The sequence below is a fragment of the Fistularia commersonii genome, chromosome 10 (assembly GCF_037954325.1).
Source record: "Fistularia commersonii isolate RoL2024-O1a breed Wild chromosome 10, RoL_Fcom_v1.0, whole genome shotgun sequence".
Taxonomy (NCBI): Eukaryota; Metazoa; Chordata; class Actinopteri; order Syngnathiformes; family Fistulariidae; genus Fistularia; species Fistularia commersonii.
This window is the reverse complement of record NC_141293.1, coordinates 20,306,819-20,332,421: the sequence shown is the minus strand read 5'-3', so window position 1 is coordinate 20,332,421 and position 25,603 is coordinate 20,306,819. Positions and strand designations below refer to the sequence as shown.

General features: G+C 44.4%; 1 protein-coding gene across 1 annotated transcript; it reads left to right on the top strand.

The window, feature by feature from the left end:
* Nucleotides 1–191: 191 nt before the first annotated feature.
* On the top strand, nt 192–25,478 carry slc17a7a (solute carrier family 17 member 7a). The gene is made up of 13 exons (XM_086154322.1): nt 192–325; nt 13,820–14,072; nt 15,831–15,949; nt 16,902–17,016; nt 17,122–17,209; nt 17,718–17,804; nt 18,358–18,500; nt 18,650–18,799; nt 19,878–20,010; nt 21,607–21,717; nt 22,423–22,550; nt 22,641–22,710; nt 22,793–25,478. Exons 1-13 carry the CDS (start codon nt 264–266, stop codon nt 23,080–23,082), a joined length of 1,749 nt encoding a protein of 582 aa, XP_086010448.1. The 5' UTR covers nt 192–263; the 3' UTR covers nt 23,083–25,478.
* The last annotated feature ends 125 nt before the right edge of the window (nt 25,479–25,603 follow it).

Genomic DNA, 25,603 nt, shown 5'->3' with positions numbered 1-25,603 from the left:
TGCAGCAGCAACTGTTGTGCAACCTCAGGGAACTGTTGTGATCATCTCGAGATGTTTCTTGTCTTGTCTTGCCTTGAAGGGACGCCTCTGAGCTCTGGATCAGAAGCCTCCTCCTCCTCCTCCTCCTCCTCCTCCTCCCTGAAGGCCCGCACCTCTCCTCTGCGAGGCGTGAGAGAGGCACGGAGAGAGAGAGCGTGCACGCGGACGGTGCGCGTTCAGGCGGGACGTCGGCGCACAGCGGCCGGGTCACGGAAGCTGCGAGGATGGAGATCCGACCGGACAGGTTCAAGGCGGCCGCCGGCAAAACTCTGGGGAAGATTCACAGGTAACGCGGCTTTTACTGCCTTTCTCATTTTCTTTCATTTTAAACACAATGAAACACTGGCACCCTTCCATCCCATCACTCTACGAGCGTGTGTGTGTGTGTGTGTGTGTGTGTGTGTGTGTGTGTGTGTGTGTGTGTGTGTGTGTGTGTCCGCAGCCCCACCAAAAAAAAGTTTACTTCTTGGAGGCTCCTTGGTTGAGGCGGCACATCACGCACGGATGAAGGTGCGGGGACGTGATGCGTGCGTGTGTGCGCGTGCGTGTGTGTGTGTGTGTGCGTGTGTGTGTGTGTGTGTGTGTGTGTTAATGGGGAGGCGACATGAAACAACAACAAAAACAAGTAAAAATGCTGCTGTCATCCCAAAAAGGACATTTAAATGGTCGTGAAAGTGTCAGGGTGCAGCAGCGCTGCAGACTGAAATACTGAGCAGTGTCGCGGAGACTCGTCAGATTTTACCAGAGGACTTTTTTCTCTCTCTCTTGCTTTGTAGAGAAGTGTTGATGGGATGTGGGCGGCTTCTTTTGAGCCTACTTATTAAAATTATTATGGACGTTTATTTTTAGGAGGAGCCGCTTTTATTGCTTGTTTCCTATTGTCACAGAGGGCTGTGTGTAAAAAGAAAAAAGAAAAAGAAAAAAGAAGAAGAAAACAACAAAAAAAACTGGTGTGTCAGATTAGAAGGAAGTGCGATTACATAATGCTTGATTGGCAGGTCCCAGCAGGATGGAAAAATCTATCTATCTATCTATCTATCTATCTATCTATCTATCTATCTATCTATCTATCTATCTATCTATCTATCTATCTATCTATCTATCTATCTATCCGTTGTGCTTGAAATATGTGGAGGACGTTTTAACCTTTGACAATTACAGTTACAGTTTAATTTTCTCTTTCGGCAGCACATGGGTGTATAATCTCAGTGTGTCTGATCAGACAAAAACACAAAGTCTTATTGTAATAATTAAGTGATGATTTTAGCAACGATGGGGATTTGTTGATCTCCACCACCTGCCTGGTTTGTGTGCGTGCAGAAGATGGGTGCTGCGCTGAAGTCGGATCTGTGTGAAATAAAGCAACTTACGATCAAACATCGCGCACAGCGCTGTGGATAAAATATTTCAGAAAAAAAAGACAGATTAGAGTTGCTGATAGAGCCTCGTGCAATAACCATTGCTTTAAGCTTCCGCTCTCTCAGGATTTGAGGTAGCAACCAAATGTATAAATCCCATCCTGAAATAGCCTGTTTTTCAGTCCAGCTGTCGAGCCACGCAAATCCCTAAACTCCCCCCACCCACTGGCTCCAACCGACCCATGTCACTTCCTCCTCCTCCTCCTCTGCCCGTCCGTCCGTCCGTCAATCCGTCCGTCCGTTGAGGCGCTGACACACCAGCACAGATGAAGTTCATCACATCAGGCTTTCCCAGATTAACAAACATGCACATCGAAGCTCTTCCCTTCTTACTGGTCACGAGTCTTGTGCACGTCCGCAGGTGACGCTCCGAGTGAGGAGCGGCATCAGATCGGACCCGGACCCATGCTGTGTTTTTTTCTTGGCCTCGGCGAGTCAACTATCATAGTTGCAGAAGTTTCTTCTGAAAACGTGTCTAGTTTGGCTCAGGAAAGAAAAAACCCCACCTAACCGTGCGTGCGTTGGGACACGCACGTGTGTCCAGCCTATAGATGTGCATATGAGTGAAAATGCCGTGCAGGAGGATTCCCCCGCACTGCACGAAAACACCCCGATATCTGTATGCAATCTCACCAGCTCACAGACAAAACCGTGATCCCTCTCGATGAAAGCAGCCAGGAGTTCATCTATTATTTAAAGGTTTTCTCCATCAGAATGCATCTCCTGTTTCTATATTAAACTCCTCTAGGTAAGCAGAACGTCAGCGCCGTAAGGTCAAGTGCGTTCTGCATTTCTTTTACTGCGCTTTCCAAACATTTTCACATCAGTGATCGAGTATTGTTTATCCGCCTTGTTGTGCAAAAGAGCGCGTGCAAATACCTCTTCATCGCTACTTGTACCACACCTTAAATGTGATCATGTTCGTGCATTCAATGAAAAGATCCAAAACGGTTTCATTGAAACCGTGCGAAGGTTGTGCGATCTCTCCGCGTCGACGAGATTGTCTGCGGTTCTTTGTTTTAACTGCTCAGGAGGCGTCGCAGAATGCAAACTGGTAATCTATTTTTAATCCATTTTACTTGCAGCGCAGCGCTATACTCCCATTTACTTTGCAGGGGTTTGAAAAAAAGTGGCCTCAATAAAATATTTAGATAATGACGGATGAACAAATACATTTCACATGCATGGGAGCTCTGAGAAATCGCAATGAGAATAATTACATATTATATTCAAAACAATGGTGACGTGAGCACGGCCACCTGAACATAGGGAAACACCGCTGTTACTTTATCAAATTTGTTACCATTTGACCAATAAAAAATGATAATAATGATATAATATATTATTAATAATTTAATAAAAATAATGATAATGATAATGTAGAGCTGTGAATAAGAAATCCCAGCAACGTAAAGTCAAGACTTTAATTTGTGATTGTCACAACGAGAGTAATTCTTTAATAGCCGTCAGCTTGCTGTTTTCCTCGGCCGCAAGAGATTGAGGCAGGAAAACATGCTTGTTGTGTGTGAACTTAGAAGAGCCGTGTTAGGATTGTTTTTTGTTACACATTATAAACTTGACAAACCCACAAAATGGTTAAGGGTGGCCGAGCGAGGAAATAAATGCTACTTTTTTAAAAATGTGACAGGTCACGTGGACACAGGTTGTTGAAAGGTTTCTCACAGATGATTGAATCAAGTGCATGTGTGTGTGTGTGTGTGTGTGTGTGTGTGTGTGTGTGTGTGTGTTAGTAATCACATCATTCCATGCAAGATTATTTGGCCAGCAGTCTGTGGAGGTCACACGTGTTTGTGCGTCTGCCTGCGATGTGTGTGTGTCCACACAGGAGGCGGAGGGAGGAAACAGCGGTGTGTTGTGTGACAGGATGGGGAGGAGTGTGTCCTCCGGGGTGACGCCGTCCCACCGAGACCCAATCTGTTCACTTCGGGGACAGTTCGCAGCTCGCGGGGCGCCGCGTCTGAAATCGGAAAATAAGCGACCAAATTTTGTTCATAGAATGCGTGGAGCTGCGACCCGGACCTCCTAAAACCCGACCCGAAGATGGGAAAATCCGGATAGCATTTCCGCTCGGAAAAGAAAAACAGGGTTTTGATCCGGAACAAGGTCGGATCGATTCATCAGATTTGAACTAAAGACGAGGCGTCTGGCGTTATATAATATTTTTGCCGTTAACCTCCCTGGCTGTCTCTCTCCCTCTATCATCCTCTTATCAGAGGATTACAGAGAACGCTCAGTGAATTTGTGAATTTAATATACCGGGGGAACAAAGGTCTCAGGTCACTACACAACACGCCAGTGTCGCCGTCTTAATGTGGTTCGGGGGTTTCCTGTGATTAGGTTGAGTGTTTGAGGGACATTTTCAATGATGGCCAAATTTCCTCAAATAGATTACCTTTATATTATGGTAATGTGTCAGGCTTAAAGTACTGAGAAAAAGGAGTTCTCCACTGTATCAATGAAAAGTATATTATGTGGGACTGGTTCTTTGAAACTCTCGCTCCGACCAAATGTTGTCTTGTATACGGCCAGAGATGTTTAACATTCGCCCCACCGATCCTCAGAGGAGAGGTCTTCTTTACCATGAAAGCAAGTTGTTCCGAGCAAGGATTTTAAAACGGTAATCTAGCTGTTTCGGGGCGTTTTGTTCTTGACTTTTGGAAAGAGTACACGTAGCCTGATGTGCTTCATCTGACTGCATGACACGGACAAGGCTAATTTATACATATGCTACTGCATCGGTCAATGTTCGGTACACTGTGCAGTACGCCAGAACAGCACAAGATTTAAAATTGAAGTCATTTATGTGTTTTAGTTGATTTGGTTTAAAATGCAACGTACAGAGTTTACGATGCACTTATAATCCGCCTTTGTAATGCTAACACTCGGTTCTATTAGTGTCTATTAGTCTACTTCTGATCGGTTATTTCATGGACCCGTGGACAGTAATGAGGAAATAGGTTGTTGTTGTGAAGCTGCTAAAGCAGGTACGTAAAAGATAAGTGCCGCAGAAGAACTTCGTCTCGCCCCGCTGTCTCTCCGACTTAAGAGCAGTCCGACAAACACAAATTGCAACAGCATAGCATGACATGTGTCTCTGGAAATGTAGCAGAAAGCGGCAGCGGTGCAGACACTGTCGTCGTCGATCCCATTGTTCCAACACTTTCAAACTGATGAGGAAGATAAAGAGTCAACACAGTTTTTTTTTTTCAATCTCAAACTGACTTTGAAGCCCAACTGCTTATCCAGGTACTCCATCCAGGCTTACTGGAGGAGGACAGGCAAATTCCCCTTACATGAACAACAATGCTCTTCGCCAGGGGTGTCAACCGTATGGCCCGCCGCCCGGATCGGGCCCGCCAACGGATTGAATCCGTCCCGCGAGGTTATTCCACAAGCATAAAATTGAGCTGCAATTTTTGATGACAGAAACGGTTGTTATCATGGAATGGTTTTCCTGTCTGGTCCACTAGGGGACAGATTTTCCTCCTTGTGGCCCCTGAGCTGAGTTTGACACCCCTGTTCCTTTGCTTTGCCGCTATCAATGTGGGGATGTGCTCGTTTGAACTTGTTCAAGGTGCAGCCAAAGTTCCGCCTGGCCACGTTTGAACGTCGGTCGGTTGCTTCTCTGTTCTGAACCGATACCGCAATGACACTCCGATGCACTGTATTCCAAAGGAATAACTTGACGCGGTATGTGGCAGGAGCCACTTCTGTTTTTTGTGTTTTTTATCCCTTAATCACCCTCAAGGTTAGTCCCTTCACAGTGATACAGTGACCATGGGTTCAATATCTCCTTGTTGTATAGGTGTTGGGAGAGCACTATTGAATGAAATGCCCCTGTAGATTCAATGAAATTAAATTGGTTCTGGTTCTGGTTCTCATGATAACTGTCTCGGTGGATTGGAAATTGAGGTAGAGTCACTGCTCTATCACACAAAGTTCACTCGCTGTCGGACCACAAAACTCATAATTCTTCTTCTTCTTTCGGCTGTCTTGTACACCTTTCCTTTTATTCTGGCTGATAGTCTTCTATCACATAGTACCCCTGGCACTTTTCTCCACCCATTCCAACCTGCTTGGACCCGTCTCTTCACCTCTTTTCCACACTCTCCTACGCTCTGGACTGTTGACCCTAAGTACCTGAGATCCTCCAGCTTCTTGAGCTCCACTCCCTGTCGCCTCACCGTTCAACCCAAGTTCTTCTCATTCACACACATATATTCTGTCTTGCTGCGACTAACTTTCATTCCTCTCCTTTCCAGAGCATACCTCCACCTCTCTAGATGTTACTCAACCTGTTCTCTGCTCTCACTGCAGATCACAATATCATTGTAAACATCATGGTTCATGGACATTCCTGTCTAACCTCATCTGTCAGCCTGTCCATCACTATTGCGAACAAGAAGGGGCTCAGAGCTGATCCCTGATGGAGTCCCAACTCGACCTTTAACTTCTCTGTTACCACTACAGCACACTGTACCACTGTCTCACAGCTAGCATACATGTCCTGCACCAGTTTAACATACTTCTCTGCCACGCCAGACCTACTGGAGTACTCTTCTACCTGTCTCCCTAATAGCACTAGCTGTTGTTGTCCAATCATCTGGAAGCTCACCCTGACCACCCAGAGCCTTTCTCAACTCCACCCTGAAAACCATGCAACACTACTCCCTTTTCAGCTTCCACCACTTTGTCCTCTGCTCTGCCTTTGTCCTCTTCATCTTCCTTGTCACCAGAGTCATCCTACAAACCACCATCCTATGCTGTCTGGCTACACTCTCACCTACAACTACTTTGCGGTCACTGATCTCTTTCAGGTTACCTCGTCTATACAAGATGTAGTCTACCTGCGTGCTCCTACCTCCGCTCTTATAAGTTACCCTATGTTCCTGTTTTTTCTGGAAAAAGGTGTTCACTACAGCCATTTCCATCCTTTTTGCAAAATCTACCACCATCTGTCCCTCTGCGTTCCTATCCTGGATACCAAATCTGCCCATCACTTCTTCATCCCCTCTATTGCCTTCACCAACATGTCCATTGAAGTCTGCACCAATGACCACTCTCTCATTTCTGGGAATATTCTGCATCACTTCATCCAACTCATTCCAGAACTTCTCCTTCTCTTCAGATTCACATCCCACCTGTGGTTCATAGCCACTAACAACATTGAGCATCACACCTTCGATTTCCAGTTTCAGTCTCATAAGTCTATCTGACATTCTTTTCACCTCTAGGACGTTCCTAACAAACTCCTCCTTCAAGATAACTCCTACTCCATTTCTCTTCTTGTCAGTACCATAATAGTACAACTTAAAGCTGCTCCTAAGCTTCTAGCCTTACTACCTTTCCACCTGGTCTCCTGGACACACAGTATATCCACCTTCCTTCTCTGCATCATATCGACCAACTCTCTACCTATTCCTGTCATAGTCCCAATATTCAGAGTCCCTCCCCTCAGTCCCAGAATCTTGCCTTTCCTCCTCTCTCTCTGCTTCCGAACACGCACTCCTCCTCTTCTTCTTCTTCTTGTTATTCGACCTACAGTAGCCCAATTTCCATTAGTACCCTGTAGGTCATCAGTACCAATGGCGGTCGTTGTTAACCCGGTCCTCGACCGATCCGGTATGATATGGTTATGGTTGACTTGCATGTTTGGTTTTGGCAAAAGTTTTACACCGGATGCCCTTCCTGACGCAACCCTCTGCATTTATCCGGGCTTGGGACGGCACAGGGAGACACTGCTCCGTGACCCCCCAAGGCAGGCTTGGAGAGACATAGGCCAGTGCTGCCCTGAGGCTGCATTAAGGAAATAACTAAGGAACTAAAACAGTAACTTGCCACTGTGCTTCAGTTGTTGTCGAGGAGCTTAATGAGGTCTTCTTGGGTCCTTGTTCTCCTGAAACAGGTCTTAAAATGACAGAAGGAACCAGATATTTGATGATAGGAGAGGGTTGAATAAGAGCTTATGAGTTTCAAGCGATAGTGTAATAGTCCCAGGAAAGCTGTAGGTTCGGTTTGGTGCCGAGGATACATTTACACCCGAACTGCGTATGGTGTGTCCATTTTTGTCGTCCAGGCCGCTATCAATGGCTGCTGTTCAACTCAACATCAAATGACTTAATGCAAACGTTCAGAGCAGAGGTCAGCGATTCATTATCACCAGGGGCCATTTGAGAAAGCTGAACGCCGTCAGCGGGCCGAACCAACGACAACAGATAAGCAACACATTTGCGTCACGGAATACATGTTTTATCATCTTCTGCGGAGGTTCTCGACCATCCAGTTCGCGGTGAATACTCATCGAAATCTTCTGGCGGCATAGGAGCAACTTTTTGGGGATTGCCTAATCCAGGACACCCCCGCCCCCCGAATTGCCCCTTTGACATCGCCATTAGCGTAGTGACCCCCTTAGACCGAGTGTCTCACCGGTCAGCTCTTCCATTTACATAACAAGCCACCATAACCGAGACCCGCCTGCAACCCTGGCAGTTCTACTCGGAAACTCGCCGCCGGTCATCGGAGCTGACGAAGCCTCCGGGATAAGAAGCCTCCGGGATGAGGGTGAATCGTCTTCAAGTGAAGAAATTCAAGTCCAGCTGCCACGGCAAGAAGATTTCCACAAGAAAGTTTTGTGGTTCATGTTCTGATTGACCCCAGGTGGGCCATGTTCTCTTTGCAATAGAAACGATAGAATTTGAAAAGATCGCTTGTGAGCGTTCCGACAATAACACGGTGTGACTCATCGTTGGCCTCGTGCCCTTTGCAGTTGTGCAGTCCATGACTCCGAAGGAATAAACTTGCATGATAAAACAAGCTGCGCCCACATCTTTGCTTCAGGTGCTTTCAAAGTATCGATTCAAGCCGCAAAGGCTGGAGAGGATTCAGTTTGTGCAACATACTTGGTATGAAAGTGAACCCTTTTGGTCACCGTGATCAATAAAATATTTTTGTTTAGTCAGTGAGATCGATAAAAAATGTCCACAGGGATTGGATTCTAAAGAACAAACGCACTGGCTTAAGTTTGAATTTTCCGCAGATTGACAACCCAGGCGGTTTTAAAGAAATATGTCCTCCTTATAGCAAGAAGGTCCGTGGCTTGATTCGGCCAGAGGGCTTTTCTGTGTGGAGTTTGGATGTTCTACCCAACTCTGCCTGGGTTTCCTCTTGGTTGTCTAGTTTCCTTCCATTGTCCGGAGATCCGGACGTGTGAATGTCGGAGTGGATGGTTGTGTTTCTCTACATGCGGCCCCGTGATGGACCGTCTAGCGGTCCGGGGGTGAAGCCCACCTCTTGCCAAATGACAGCTGTGATGGGTTCCAGCTCTCCCACGATCACGACTTTACAATGATGGAGCCGTTCCGTCATCTACAAGCGCTACCGATAATGAATGAATTAAGGGGGAAATGTCGTCTGTGTCCGACTTTTATTTTCCATGTTAAAGTTCTTCGCTGCGCTCCCGTTAGGTGCAGAGTAGGAGCCGTGAGCATTTGCGGACGGTATTGTTGTAATTATGATAATCCAGAGCGCCGGGGGTGAGCTCCTCCTGCCGACTCACGCTCTCTTGCTCATTAATCATCGCCAGATGAGACCAATCGGGTCCCGGAGAAGCCACGTCGGCTGCAAAGCCTCACAAGACAAACTCTGGAGAAAACTACCCTGATTTCTTGTCTTAGCTAGTTCAGTTTTTACCCGTGAATTATTTCAGATAAGGTAACAGGAATCTCGTGTCTGTTTGTAAAGAAAATGATGCTCGGGTGAAATAGCAGAAATATCGAACAATTTTGGAATAAGAAAATCCCTCACACAGCCGGGAAATTGCCCTTAAGTGCGGAGCGTCGGTAATTAACAGCTCTTTTTGCTGTGGGCTAACCTCGTTAGCTAGTAGCATATGTCTAGGTGTCGGGCAGCAATCTGTCTTTAGGTCTAACGAGCAAAACGTCTGCATCCCTCAGCGAATACACACACAGGCATTTATATTTAATTAGGAGACCAAATGACAGTCATTACCGAGCTCTCACACCGAGTTTTTGATCATGTCAGTTTTCATCATCTTTGGCTGTCATGGCATCATTGTAGCGCCACGCTCATTCTGATGCTGTTTCTTTGTTTTTTTGTTTCTCTTCGTGTGTGTGTGTGTGTGTGTGTGTGTGTGTGTGTGTGTGCACTCGCACGCAGACGTGAGTGAGATGTAATTTTACCGTCACCGTTTTGAAAAAAGCGACTTATTCATGGGGCTATGTCATGAGACTGTCTACAGTCACTCTTAAAAACAAGGCACATTTTAGAATGAGGAATGAAACAAAAGTGAATAAGGAATCAAAATATTGTTTCTAATCTACAATATATGAATGAAATTTCTGTTAAATGAATAAAAATACCTTCAGTAATACCTCAGCAATCATATTAAAAATCAACAGGCTGTTGCCTTTAATATACATTCAGATTATTTGACATCATCAGAAATTAAGTTGAAATGAGAGGGGGAAGTTGGCTGAAAATGCTACCTAAAGAAAGTGAATTATAAATAAAATAAGCATCTGGCGTGTAGTCACGTAGTTCCTCTCCCACATATTTATCATGCATGTATTGTAGCAACAACAGCGACTGATTAAAAATGACTAAACTCCCCGCGTTGCAGTCTCTGTTTTCAGAGCCGAGGAGTTCCTCATGATCTAAATGAGTTATTTGCCATTAGAAGGACCTAAGTAAGAATCATCACTAACATTCAGATCAGGAAGATGGACTTATTTGACTGTAAATCAGACCAAGTTTTAAAGTGTTCCAGGGGGGAAAACAGCATTTTCCATATCCAGGAGAGGTTCAGCACCTTTCTTGATCTGGACCCTCGTCCAGGACTACTTTACCTAACCAGATCCGAGGAACACAGGAACCCTCCGACAGGGGGAGAAAGATATATACATATGTACACGTGCAAACAGAAACAAAAGATATGAGGAATCGAGTCAATAAATAGAGAGGGCAATATGGAATAATCTCAGAATTTTCACTGACTGCATTTAAAATCGATTTCAAATAAATTCAAGATGAACTTGTTCATTTACCTTCCTGATGGATTAACTTTGATGACTTGTTTCTCAATGAAACAAATAAAGGTTGACAAAGAACCCTGAAATGAATTGAAAAATGTCACACACTGTGTTTACTGATTAGCCGTTGAATTATTAATTATTGTTATTTCAATTCTGGTGCATTTTGATCATGCCTTTATTTTTGTTTTCATTGCAGTAACACATATTTAATCATCTCAGAGTCAGACGTGTGTTTCCACGTCATTAGTCTTGCGCTGGATTGAAGGATATATTGTATATATCTTCAAAATAAAACCAAGGAAAAAAATGATCAGTAAGCCATTTATTTCTTCTCAAACACCTGAGAGCCAATAAAAATCAGATCCTCACCCAGGAGTCTTGAACCACCGAATTAGCTTGATAAATCATAAATGAATCACTTGCATTATAGTGCAGTTGGAGAAGAACTAACTTTTTTCAAAAATAAGGCATTTGATCATTTGTCATTTCCCATTTTTCAATCGTTTAATGTTCCCCAGACCCACTGTTGAATTAAATGAACTGGTGACAAGACGTAAGTGCAAAGGCTCCACGGTGCATCAGTGAAAAGAAAAGAATGGTGCTGAGCCACGCCTGCCGCCATTCTGTCTCTCCATATTCATTTGCGGAAGCGAATCATTTTTGTAATCCTAATCTGAATGTTGTGAGAGATTAAGAGAGGGAGAGAGAGAGAGAGATGAAGTCTTAGTAATCTCTCTTAAATTTCAAAATGGCGTTTCATTCTCATTTTATTCAGGAGGACAGGAAGGAGGTATTTTGTCAAGAAGAATATAGGTTTAATTTAAAGCACTTTCGGATGTTCCGTTCATCAGTTTGTTTATTTCTTCATGTACGGTCTGACCGGATGCAAAGAGGTTATCCTGAGCGTGAATGGGGGAGGAGTGGAATCCACATGCATATGTGAGAAAGAAGCAGGACTAAATACAGGCAGGGAAGCAGACGGATGGATAGTGACAGGTTATGGTGTAAAAGCTGGGAGTGAATTATTTATCTCACCCAAAAACACATCAATAATGAACAAGCGTCAGGATCGGACTTGTCTTGTGGAGTGTGTGTGCGTGTGTGTACGTGTGTGTATGTACGTGTGTGTGTGTGTGTGTGTGTGTGTGTGTGTGTGTGTTTGTGTGTGTGTGTGTGTGTGTGTGTGTGTGTGTGTGTGTGTGTGTGTGTGTGTGTGTGTGTGTGTGTGTGTGTGTGTGTGTGTGTGTGTGTGTGTGTGTGTGTGTGTGTGTGTGTGTGTGTGTGTGTTTGTTAACAAGTTACCTTGCAGCCTATTTTAAGCAGGAGTCTTTGGCTTAGACGTGTGCTTTGAAAGAAAAAGTGCTTGAAATGCATCAAACATTTGTTTACATTGAATTGGCTGTTGCATTTATCTAGAAATACACTGATACTTGTTAGATGGGCTGAATCCTGGCAGCGAGTGTTCCTGTGTGTAAATTCTCCAGCTCAATGACTAACTGGATCATCCCAGTGGTAACATGACTGCACCTTGATGTGAATTCAAACACGCTCACGATGAGACAACATATACACAATTGGAACTGTGGGAACTGAGGGTACCTGTATCTGTGTGTGTGTGTGTGTGTGTGTGTGTGTGTGTGTGTATGTGTGTGTGTTTCACAGTGGGTGGTGGTGCCATGAGTTTGGAGGTTGTAAGACACAGATGGCCGCTCCCCTTGCGTCTCTGAGTCCTGTGGAAAATGATGACACCCGCCATTTAACAAAAACAGCTTTTTGTATAAATTTAAAGCCTAAAATAACACAATAAGCTGAACATCACTGACATGCTTAGATGAAATATCCCCATTGTAATGACAAAAAGAGTCCAGAAATGAACCTGAATTTTCCGATAATATTTAACTTATTTTTCAATGATATATTCCAGTCCTTTTAAATGTAAACATGCTTTAATTTGAGTTTCTCATCACAATTAGTCACCAATTACATGTCTTGCAGACAATGTGAACCCCTCGTTGCTTTAAGCAGCTTTGCGCCTTCGGAGATTGTACTGGCTGGTGGCAAATCTACCGAAACCCCGTGTTCGTGTCTGAGAGAGTGGACATCTTGAGCATCAGCGGCGTGGCAGCAGGTCCCGGCGTCCCAAAGGATGCTGCGAGGAGGGGGCGCTGGCACGACCGGCTGGTTCAGCTCCTCGGCCGGTGGCAGCTGCATCCACTCGGAGGGACGCGCTGACTCAGGCGTGCTTCTGCGTGGACGTGTGTGTCTGCGCGCTGACAGACCACAAACACTCTCTTTTTGAAAATGGGAAGGATAAAATAATAGCTATGAGATAAACCACAGCTGTGAGCTAAAACCACCGTAAAATGTTTCATTTCTTGTGTCAAATTCTGTCCCACAGGCTGCATTTCAGGAAAAAAGGGGAACCTGTTGAGGGATATTTTGAAGGGATGTTCTGATGATTTCTGGCTAATTTAATTTAAATTAATTGAATTTGTTCCCATTTTTATTGATTTTTATGTTATTTTTCTCTTGATTTTTTTTTTTCTTAGTTTTTTTTTTCGCTTTATGATTATTGTTCATGCTGTTCATAAAGTAAAGTTATGGCATTTAGGATTTTCTCTTGATCTTTGACATCCATATTCTGGAGTTTCAGACAACGTGTGTCTGATTTGCAGCCATTTTCTTGCAAATATGACAAAATTCAACAGTTTGTATAAAACAAACACCCTTCGGATCATTTGCTTATTCCTCGAGTCTGTCCTTTCAACGATTAGAGTTAAAAATATGCTCTGTCTATTTGTGCAGCTGCTGCGAGGTGTCCTTCCGCCCGACAAACTAGTGGCCCATTTCTCAAACAGCTGATGCGCTTTTTACTTGTTTATGTTTTTGTCCTCCAAAAAGTCTTGAGTCACCAGTCATCGATGCCCTTCCCGAATGAGCTCAAAGTCACCGAGCCACCGTGTTTTAGCACTTGGTGTTTTAGCACTTTGTCCTTTTCTATCCCGAATTAGCTGAGCATTCAATATTATTGTTTTTTTTGGGTTTGTTTTTTGTCCCTGTGTCGGCCTGCAGATCACTGCCTCTAGATCTCTTTTTAAAGGGAAAGGAGCTGAAATGTAAATACTAACCAAAAAGTAACTTAGCAGGAGCATGTTTACTATGACTCTTGTGTATTGATCGCCCCGACCGTTGATCGAAGCCCCCCGATTCTGACACAAGCATTTTTTTGACGTTTCCCCAAAATGCAAGGCATTGCGATCGCGCTCACTTTCAGGACGTGTGTCCTTCCAGGCTGATTGAGAAGCAGCAGCCCAACGGAGAAACCATCGAGCTGTCGGCGGAGGGCCGTCCCGAGCTGGTGCAAGAGAAGGAGCTCCCGGTTGTCGACTGCACCTGCTTCGGCCTGCCGAGAAGGTACATCATCGCCATCCTGTCCGGCCTGGGATTCTGCATTTCCTTCGGCATCCGTTGCAACCTGGGCGTGGCCATCGTCAGCATGGTGAACGACCACACCGTCTACAAGGGCAACAAGGAAGTGCTCGTGGTGAGAAACGCCAAACTCTTACTCTGTAATACAGGCGTCGTCCCTGATGAGGAGGGTGACTCCGTACAGGACTTTTAAAAGAAGATTCAATCACTCACAATGTTACTGACACGTGTTTTTTTTCACTCTTCAGAATAGACAGGCTAACGTCCCATTACAGCAGAATATTATCAGGAAAGGCTACGGTTAAATTATTCCACATTATGACATAGTTAAACATTCCACTTTTAACACAGACATTCTTTGTTAAAAGTCAGAGTTGGTTCTAATTAAATTGAGCCATTAATCTGGTGGCGCAGGAGGTAGAACAATCATCTTTTGAAGCAAACATTCCCGGTCGAACTCCAGGCTCCTCGTGTTGTCGAGCAACTCGCCGAAGCCTCGACGGCCCTCCTGCAGCCTCGTGCTCACCGTTCATCCAGCGTGGCTTCATTGCAGAGAACCTATTTCCCCATGGGGATTAATAAAGAATAAATTATTATTTCAGCAACGTTCTGGGTGTGTGACGTTACCGTCGACTCTATTACAGCGCCGTCTTGTATGAGGCTTAAGGTTCGATGCCTTCAAAATGTGTTTCATGATGATGTCATGAAAACAACCTAATTCATGTTTATCCTCAGATAAAGATATAACTTTGTGGAGTATTTGAATGGCATGATTTGTTTTTCTCAAAGGAAACACAGTTCTTCATTGGAACTTCATTGATCCCATTCTTTTCATACAGCTTTTTTATTGTATGTTAATCTGTCTGTTGGCTCCATTAATCCTTCCAAGATCACTGGTGCACTCGATCAGAAGTGAAGTATTGCTACGACATGTTATTCACTGAAAAAAATATGGGAAAAATATGGAAAATATTTGCTAAGAAAGAATTATAGTCTTTGGAATAAGATTTCTTTTCTGTTCGCTAAATTGTCCTGTGAACTCCCATGAACGTAGCGTTTTCTTCCTGATGCATATTGACAGACATTGCTGAGGTCCATCATGGCATTACATTACATTACATTTCATTACATTACATTACATTACATTACATTTCATTACATTACATTACATTACATTCCAGTCATTTGGCAGACGCTTTTATCCAAAGTGACTTACAAAAAGTGCAATTCAGTCACCGAAGATCCAAAGTACCAGTAGTCTGCAGTCAGAAGTGACCAGTCAACCAAAGAGCCATCTCAGAACCGTATACATGCATACATTCATTTCTTTGTTTTTTTTTTTGTTTTTTTTTTTTCGGTAGGGGTGGGGGGTGGGGGGGGGTCTAAGTGTGATTAGTCGGGTAGTGCTTGGTGAAGAGGTATGTTTTCAGATCATGGCGAAAGATGGGCAGCGACCCCGCCGTTCTGACCTTTTTCGGGAGTTCATTCCACCACCGAGGAGCCGAGACTGAGAAGAGCCGAGTCCGGTCGGACCTGCGGCCGGAGCTCTGAGTGACGGGTGGACGGTCGCCCAGAGGTGGTAGATCAGAGGGGACGGGTGGGGACGTGTGGCTGGACCATATCCTGGAGATAAGATGGGGTTGTCTCATTCACCGGCCGGTAGACGAGCACCAGGGTCTTGGACTTGACGCTGTCGGCTACCGGGAGCCAGTGAAGGGACATAAGAAGGAGAGTGTGTGGGAGAATTTGGGAGGGTTGAACACCAGGCGGGCTGCCGATGGCCCGCTGACGGACGCTGAACATCGTGAACTGTACATCCATTCGTCTCGATTTGAAGTCATAATATGATGCTGTAATTTATGTAACTCTCCAGGCAGCGCAATTCACCTGGGACCCCGAGACGGTGGGAATGATCCACGGCTCCTTCTTCTGGGGCTACATCGTCACACAGATCCCGGGGGGGTTTATATGTCAAAAATTCGCAGCCAACAGGTGAGTTTGTCCGCATCAAAGTGCAGTTTCCTGTGTGATCTGCTGAATATAAATGTGTATTCAATCAATATAATACTCAACAGGTTAAGTCCCATCATGACATATTAACCCTTAAAGTGTGTCGCCAGTAGTGAGATGTAAAATAAGCAGTGTGTTGCACTGGTGGCAGGACTCCGACTGACTCCCCAACTCATGCAATCATGTCAGTCTCATTTTTCTTTTTATCAAAATGTGAAAAGAGACATACTCAATATATCGTTTAATACAAGATAACTGAGAGACTGTTCATAAATGTTCATAGATTTATATATTGATATATGTGTGTGTGTGTGTTTGTGTCTACATATATACATATACACACACACACACATCTTAGACAGTGGTGAGACCAGCCATGCTGTTTGTCTACAAACAGTAACAATGACCAAAAGACAGGAGGCAGAGCTGGAGGTCGCAGAGATGAAGATGTTGAGGTTCTCTTTGGGTGGGACCAGGACGGAGAGGATCAGGGATGAGTCCATCAGAGGGACGACACACGGTAGATGTTATGGAGAGAAGGTCAGGGAAGCGAATATATTGAATGTATCGTGAATATAGTGAATATATTGGTGGACGGATGCCGGGATTGGAGGTCTAGAGGAAGACCAAAGAGAAGATGGATGGACGCTGTGAAAGAGGACTTGAAGGTAGTTGGTGTGAGAGAGGAGGGTCCAGAGAACAGGGTGAGATGGAGAAGGTGGATTCACTATGGAGACCCTGTGGAGAAAAGGCCAAAGGAGAAGAATATGTATATATGTATATGTATATATGTATATGTATATATATATATATATATATATATATATATATATATATATATATATATATATATATATATATCATACGTATGAATTGAATCTAAATTTTGTGATTTGCCACAATGTGTGATTTGTTTGTCGTCCATTTGTTAAAGAGTGTTTGGCTTCGCCATAGTGGCCACGTCCACCCTCAACATGCTGATCCCGTCTGCCGCTCGCTGCCATTATAGCTGCGTCATACTGGTCAGGATATGTCAGGGCCTCGTCGAGGTACAGTATGTCCGTCGTGTGTGTGTGTGTGTGTGTGTGCACGGTGTTGTGTGCCTGTACGGGCAAATGGCACGACCTAGTCATGCGCATGTACTTTACCTCCAGGGTGTGTCGTACCCGGCCTGCCATGGGATCTGGGCCAAGTGGGCTCCTCCTTTGGAGAGGAGTCGATTAGCCACGACAGCCTTTTGTGGTAAAGTTTTTTACGATATATATCAAAACGTTAAAATCTCCACTTCCGATGGAGAATTTAGAATTAAGAGAGGAATTTGGAGGAGCTGTGCGGGCTTCAACCTGATGGACGGATTAAGAATCGCCTTCAAGATTGCAATACTAAGAACTTGAGCTGAGGATCCATGTTTTAGTTGCCAGATGCAAGTGGTGGTTTTGCTTTTACGTCATTCCCGTTATTGACTTCGGCAACTTCCGGTTCCAGTATGCAATGTGATGCCAAACATCAGAGGTACATAATGAAATAACATTTTCTGCTATTAGTTCACAAATTTTTTTTTTTTTTTTTTTTTTTTTAATTTTATTTTCCATTTGAAATTTGTCAAGATAGGCGTAGATAGCAGTTAGTTGCATATTGTAGGGGTATAAATTATATGCGAGCAGTAAAGGTATGACCCTATAATCATGATAACCCGTCTGTGTAAAGATATTATACAAAGCGTAAACAGAAAAACATGTTCTTTCCGCAGGATCCTATGCAGGGGCGGTGGTCGCCATGCCTTTAGCCGGGATACTCGTGCAATACACTGGGTGGCCTTCTGTATTCTATGTCTATGGTTAGTAACGCAGTGGTTCCTACCAACCAGCTGCCTGTGCAGTCATGTGTGTCCTAACTAGTGCTGGGTATTATATACATATATATGTATATATACATATAGACAGTATGTCTGCCTAAGAGTATTTTTGAAATATCAACTATTGTTGGAATTTCAACAATGAGAAACCATTTTTCCTTGTTAATTTGTATCTAATCTATCTATCTATAGACATATATACAGTATCTATATAGAGATATATTATCATCTACATGTGTATGTATATGTACTAAATTTGTCAGGCAGCCATGATATGTTAAGATTATTTGAAGATCCTATTTATTTTAGATTGTGTGAGTTACAGGCACTCACTCCCAGCACGATGCTTGCAACATTTTGACACTGGAGCTTCACATGAAGCTCTTCTGTAAAGTCCCGAGTCCTCACGTGAAGACTAGTCTTTCTGAATTATCTGCAGCAGCCCAAAAGGGTAGATGTTGAACCGGTGTGTGTGTGTATGCTCGTGTGTTTCATTTACTTTCCCTCTCATTACTCCGCCCGTTGACTCTTCCAGGTAGCTTCGGGATATTCTGGTATTTGTTCTGGATCCTGGTGTCGTACGAAAGCCCGGCAGCCCATCCCACCATCACACCAGAGGAGAGGAAGTACATCGAGGATGCCATTGGAGAGTCGGCGACGTTTCTGAATCCTCTCCATGTACGGTGCCATAAAATCATTTGTGCATTTATAGCGATGAAAAGCGGTGGACTAAAACGAAGCCAAACACCCGTCCATCTCCAACTGAGCCTGAAATACACATGTATTTACTCATACTTCAATGAATTTCTCATTATTTTTGGTGGCAGAAATTCAAAACACCATGGCGACATTTCTTCACATCCATGCCCGTCTACGCCATCATTGTGGCAAACTTCTGCAGGAGCTGGACCTTCTACCTGCTGCTCATCAGCCAGCCGGCCTACTTTGAGGAGGTTTTTGGCTTTGAGATCAGCAAGGTGAGAATCCTCAGTCAGTGTTTATGTTTTTGGTTGTTTTTTCTAAATTGTCTCAAGTGAAGCTGCTCTAATGATCATGTTTTAAGTTCATGTAGACATTTTAAAAGGACAAATATCCCCAAATGGACTATTTGGTCATGTTTGAATGTGCCCTGGCTGGTAGAAGGCTGGGGCAAATATTTTCATTTTTTTTCTATTTTATTTCCTTAAATCCATCAAACAACCAGGAGTTTCTCGGGAATCTCAGCATGCCATCCTGACTTCTCTCACACACTTAGCTCTCGCGTCGCGTGACCCGATCAGTGTGAACTCACGATATCTGCAGATCTACGTTGTTCCAGCGCGCAGCCTCAGCCGGCACGCACTTCAACGTGCACGAGGCTCAAGCTGAGCAGCCACGGACAAAGCTTTTTAGATCTCTTTATTGAGTCGTCCATTCATGTCTGGATTTTCAGACTCCGATATGAGTTGAGTCGAGCCAGGTTTTATTGCTGTAGCGACATATCGCGACACAGTTGTCTCTCGTCACTTTACTGACAGCGCACGCTCTTAAAATGATCCAAGGAAACCCGACGGTCCCTCCTGGACAAGCAATTGGCAAGAAAACACTTTACCGAGCAGAAACCCTGGTCAGATCCGGCTCGGCGGCGGTGGGCGGCCCTCGGGCTCGACCGGTTGCGGTAGAAAGGTTTGCAAGAGAGACGGACAGAGCGATAGAAAGCCGGCGTGTGATCAGGACAGGAGGCACATGATCTGGTGCTGATGTTAACAGTGAAACCAGATCTGATCTGCTCGGGTGCCTTTTCGCTTTACTTTTACTAATTTGATATTGGTAAACTTCAGTGGCTCTGAAGAAAATGAAATGTGAAACGACAGGAGATAATTAAAAAAGCTTCATCATGACACTGAGTTTTCATTTTTGGAGTTTTTTTACATTTCGGTTGAAGCCAATTTTTATTGACCGTCCATCGGACTTAAACCTCATGCATTAGTCATTTCACCCGAATCTAAAGAAAAAGTCCACAGTGTTACAATAGATAAAAGACGTGAATATACACCTCAGTGTTTTCTGTGTCAGGTGGGCATGGTGTCGGCTCTGCCCCATCTGGTGATGACAATCATCGTCCCCGTCGGAGGCCAGTTGGCAGACTATCTCAGAACCCACAACCTGATGTCCACCACCAACGTCAGGAAGCTCATGAACTGTGGAGGTACGAGCGCGACCTTTTTCGAGCATCGAATATCACTAAGGGGAAAGAGCAAGGGAGAGAGTGGGAAAAGACGGTGAAAGAAAAAGCTCATTTTAATTTGTTGTCAAACATTTACCTGCCCGAAGTTCATATTTCTTTTTTCCAAAAATGAGAAGCACATGTGTCTGACGTCTCAGTTGGCAGAGCGAGCGTCCCTGCAATCCCAAGGTTGCCGGTTCAAATCCGGGCTCCTCCTGTTAGCATTAGGAAGTGCAAGACACCCTGTTCAGTCCTGTTTAGCCATCCGGGGTTCAGGGTTCACACACACACACACACACACACACACCCACACACACACACACACACACACACACATGCTGTGTAGTGTAAAGTGCTTTGAAACTGCAAGGTGAGAAAGCACTACATAAATGGAGGCCATTTAAAGTGTAACATATCTGACCTCAAGCACATGTGACAGAGATCCATTTTAACCAACTGTTTATACCGTAGGCCAGGAGGCGGCAAACTACGGCCCGCGGGCCACATCTGGCCCGTCGGTCATTTTAATCCGGCCCGCCAAAGATCGGTGCAGACTTCATACTTGATGGGAATGTTTGAATGATTGGATCAATGAATGTGGGAGCTCAAACGGGAGATTATTTCATTTTTGGAGCTACTTGAGAACACTTGAGTATTTTCCTGAGCTGAATGACACCGATTTGCTTTGAGATTTAGCCTTTACTGTGGACATCCTGATACACAAGTGAGCCGGACGTGAAGCTACAAGGGAAAAACCGGTTTGTGCATGAAGCAAACGTCAGAGCCATTAAAACCAAGCAGGTTTTATTTTCAAGCAAATGTCAGACAACATTCAAACAAATGTCAGACGAATCTGATATGTACAGTTATCAAATGCAATTTTTTTTTTTCTTTTTACACGTATCGTATCATGTGCTGACCCGGCCCGTCTGTCAAATTTTAAAAGTCAATGCGGCCCCTGAGCCAAAAAGTTTGCCACCCCTGCCGTAGGCATTTACACATCTGGAACGAGTGAAGTTGCATCACTATCTTTGGTTTGGGATATTTTGATATTAAATTGTGACATGTTCATGGCACAAAGTGTCATAGCGTGACCACGCCTGCGCACAGAGGAAACTTTTTTGTTCTATTATCATTTATTTGATTATTTAATCAGGTTTTTGTATCTGCAGAAGCTCATTAAAGACTGTCAGAAACCTTCGTATTAACGTGTAGCCGGCATGAAATCGATCTCACAGTCCGTGATACTGTACGTGTGATGAATCTTGTGAATCACCTTTCAATGTGAAAGGTGACTTGTGCATATATTTCATGTTTCGGATAATCTCGGGAAACCAAGAGCAACGGTCATCATCCCCGACAAACACTTGGCAGGCATTTGTTTTGGCATGATGTTAAGATGTTTGCGCAATACCATTCTCTCCTGTATAAATCAGTGGATATGATACCAATTATAACATCATATTGAAATATAAAGCACTATTCACCACGTGCCAGTTATCAAAGAAGAAGCCACGCTCTTGTTTTGTCAAGGGTTGTTGTTTTCTTTTTTAAATGTGTTCATTTGGACTGTTTCAGGCTTCGGAATGGAGGCCACTCTGCTGCTGGTTGTGGGCTACTCTCACACCAAAGGCATCGCCATTTCCTTCTTGGTCCTCGCGGTCGGCTTCAGCGGTTTTGCTATTTCAGGTGAGAGACGTTCAAACACTTTGGGGCTGTTTGAAATGAATGACAGGCCTGACTTTGCCAAGAATGCCAGGGAGAAGTGGTCAAACCAAACAATGAAACATGGAAAAGTCTTGTAATGCAGCACACGTCCATTAAACACAGGCCAAACCCTTTACATTGCATTACATCACAGTCATTGGCAGACGCTTTTATCCAACGCTTTAAAACCAAGCTGGTAGAAATTTAATAGAGAAAAATTATAAATATGATTCTGAGGTTGTTGAACTTGTGCTAAAACACCAGTAAATTGGTCAAAATACAAAACAATGGTCCAATAAGGAAAGGATAAAAAACAAAACGAACACGAGAGGATGGAGCGGAGAATTGTCCGATCAGCTAACAGAGCGCCTGGATGTGAAGATACTCAAAGAACGAGAAAATAAACTTTGTTATATTACAGAAATGCAATAAAAAAAAAAGAGTCAAAACTAAAAGAAGCACGAAAACTGAAGTTCAGAGTTGACAAAGACGTGACACGTCCCTATTTTAACATGAGTGATAAATTCATGTCCAACATCGATGACGAAACGTCTAGGCTGGTATCCTGGTTTCTGTGTTAGAATGCATTTACGTTTCGAAAATAAAGAGGAAATGTCGAGCGTTGGGACGTTGGGAGCTGATAGGAAAAGAGATGACGCTGCTCTCCGTCTCCGTTCCCGCTCTCAGGGTTTAATGTCAACCACTTGGACATCGCGCCACGATACGCCAGCATTTTAATGGGCATTTCAAATGGCGTGGGGACGCTATCAGGAATGGTGTGTCCTCTCATAGTCGGAGCAATGACCAAGCACAAGGTGAGCAACTTCCCTGTGTCTCTATGTCCAAATGGCAACATGTTTCTGTTGTGAACATTGCTTTTTACTCATCTTGGTGGACTTTTTCAGACACGTGAGGAATGGCAGTATGTCTTCCTCATAGCTTCTCTTGTTCACTACGGCGGGGTCATTTTCTACGGTACAACTCGCCAAAAACACCACCGTCGTGTTCGAATGAAATACAAAAAGATAAGATCTAACGGTTTCTCATTTCTGCCCAGGACTCTTTGCGTCGGGAGAAAAGCAGCCGTGGGCCGACATAGAGGACACCAGCGAGGAGAAGTGCGGCATCATCGACGAGGACGAACTGGCCAATGAGACGGAGGATCTCTACCGCGGAGGCGGCCAGTACGGCGCCATGAGCCGGCAGGCGGTCGGTTCGAACGGCGGAGGAGGAGGCGGAGCCGGGGCCGGATGGGTGACGGACTGGGATAAATCCGAGGAATACGTGCAGCCGCCTGGACACAATTCTTTCATGTACGGGGGCGAAGAAGTGAGGGAGCTGACATAGAAGGAAGACTGACAAGACGGCCATTTTAAGTGGAAAACAAACGAAAACACTAGAGGAAGATTGTTGTCTGGAAGGCGTTTAGAGAGTCACCGAATGGACTTGTTGTGTGCTTTCATACAATATTTACAATTGCACATATTGAGAGTATGCACCGGATTCATTCCTTGGGTGTGTGTGTGTGTGTGTGTGTGTGTGTGTGTGTGTGTGTGTGTGTGTGTGTGTGTGTGTGTGTGTGCGTGTGTGTGTGTGCGTCAGTGCTTGACTTAGCAGTGTACATAAAAACAGCTAGCATTCATTTTCAAAGAAGTCATCAACGAGACATGCTACCTAAAACCGAGCTCTTCTGATTTGTCAGGAGTTCAGTTTCCGTGACACCTCCGGGGAAACCTGTGTGTGTGTGTGTGTGTGTGTGTGTGTGTGTGTGTGTGTGTGTGTGTGTGTGTGTGTGTGTGTGTGTGTGGTGGCAGACTTTTTGCCTATACAGCAACTGTATCAAGCCACTGGCACTGTGTTGTATTTAAATTTTTATGTAAAGCTGCATAGTTTTTTTTTCTTTTTCTTCTTTATCTGGGAATGGCACCCCTTTGGGTTTTTAAATGCAAAACTTTTGAACAATGTTCAAATTTACAAATGCACAGGTGTCGCTGATGAAATTAAACCTCGACCATGGTCATGAATGAGATCATCTCCTCCGTACAGTGTTAAGCGACATGTGAAATAACCATTGACGCAGCAATACGATGTTTCCAAATCAGCGTTTGCGTGTGACCCTTGACCTGGGCAGGTTTATTCAGTGAGAACGTTGTGCTCAAAGCCCTCAGTGACGGTTTTTTCAACTTCACCGTCAAAGAAGGAAAAGGTGCTTCTCTGTTCCGTCATTCTGTGTATGTGTGTAGAGCCGTTATTACAACAGTTCTCCCTTTTGTGTGTGTACGTGTGGGTTTGTGTGTGTGAGGTTTGCAGTGTTGTGGAGTCTAGCAAAATCTCACCTGAGTCTGACCTAAGTAGGCCAAGCCCAGCATGGCTCACGGGTCACAAGGCACATAGGAAGAGTAATCATCCGACAAGTTAGACTCATCATTCGCTGTGTATGTGTGTGTGTGTGTGTGTACGTCTGTGTGGGTATGTGTGTGTGTTTGCTTGCGTGCAGGCTTGCTTCCATCAGCAAGGCTGGACTGACAAGTCGAGTGTGATAGCAACTGTTTCACTGGCTAAGCAGTGCAGAACAAAAGTTAACATGCGCAGCCTTTTCCACGTCTCTTCAGCCGCCTCCTGTCGTCCGTCTTCCTCTCGATGTTCAACAGGATGTTGTCCGTCTTCCATCTTGTTCACTTTCAGTCTCTGTGCCGTCTCCTGTGCGACAGTCATGTCGGAATCAGTGTGTCGGAGCTCTTAGCGTCATGTGTGTTTGTGTGTGACACCGTGTGTTCCGTCGTGTTGGGTGCAGGTGCTGAAATATTGTGCGGTGAGCATGTTTTAATGAGCACAGCAGTGCACTAACCCGCCATCCCTCCACTCCTTTCACACACATACACAGTTTGAGTCCGTTTCATGCAGGCGCACGCGAGGGCACCGTCCGCAGAGGGAGTGGTGGCACACTATTTGGTATCTACATGACCGTAGGTGTGAAGTGCACCCACGGTGCACATGGTAAGGCGGGTTTAGCAAGATTCTATCCACATTTATTAGCAATAGATGTATTATAATTTAATAAACACAGCCAGCAATATCAATCCCCTGTAACGCCCCTGAAAAGCAGCGCTCCCATGGTCCCTGTGCACTGACAGCTGATGTCGTGGTCGGGCAAGAAGAGCTTTTGCGACCGGACAGAAGCATCGCACTCAGGAGGCAAACGCCACACCTGTATATGCAGTGACTAAGGCGACAGTCTCAGACATGAAACGTGTTTTTACACACACAGAAAAAGAAAAAGCATAAAAAAACATTTCTGTTCGGCGTTCTGATGCGCGCTCTTTTTTAGACCTATCTTGAAACTGTAGAGGTCACCTTTCCGAGAAACAGAGCACAAGGCTGGAATGTTACGAATGATTTGTGGTTTATTTTGAACGCGACTACGCTAAATCCGCTTTTACTTTGGGCGGGGTGGGGGTTGTCTTTAAGACATGAACGATTATTCCCGTGAGATTTTTCATTTGTCAGTGTCGTATCAGTGTATTTGAATCAAGTTTAATCTTTGTCTCATTTCATGGCTGTACCAATGTTGTCCTCCTCCTTTGAAATAAAACGTGTGGCTACTTGGTGGGATTCTGTAAAAAGAAAAGAAATCGAAATAAGATACTATACAAACATGCAAAAATGGTCAACATATTCTATGTATAAAATAAGTATATGTGAGAATTCCTCGTGTACAATAAAATTTAAAGCAACCATTTAAATTGTGTCTATGTCAGGATAATCAGCAGGATTTGTCAGCCAAAGAGCTTTGTGACGCAATAAGCGGTTGTCGATTCATTCATTCATTCATTTATTTCATACTATGATGCCAATGTTGGTTTTCTCC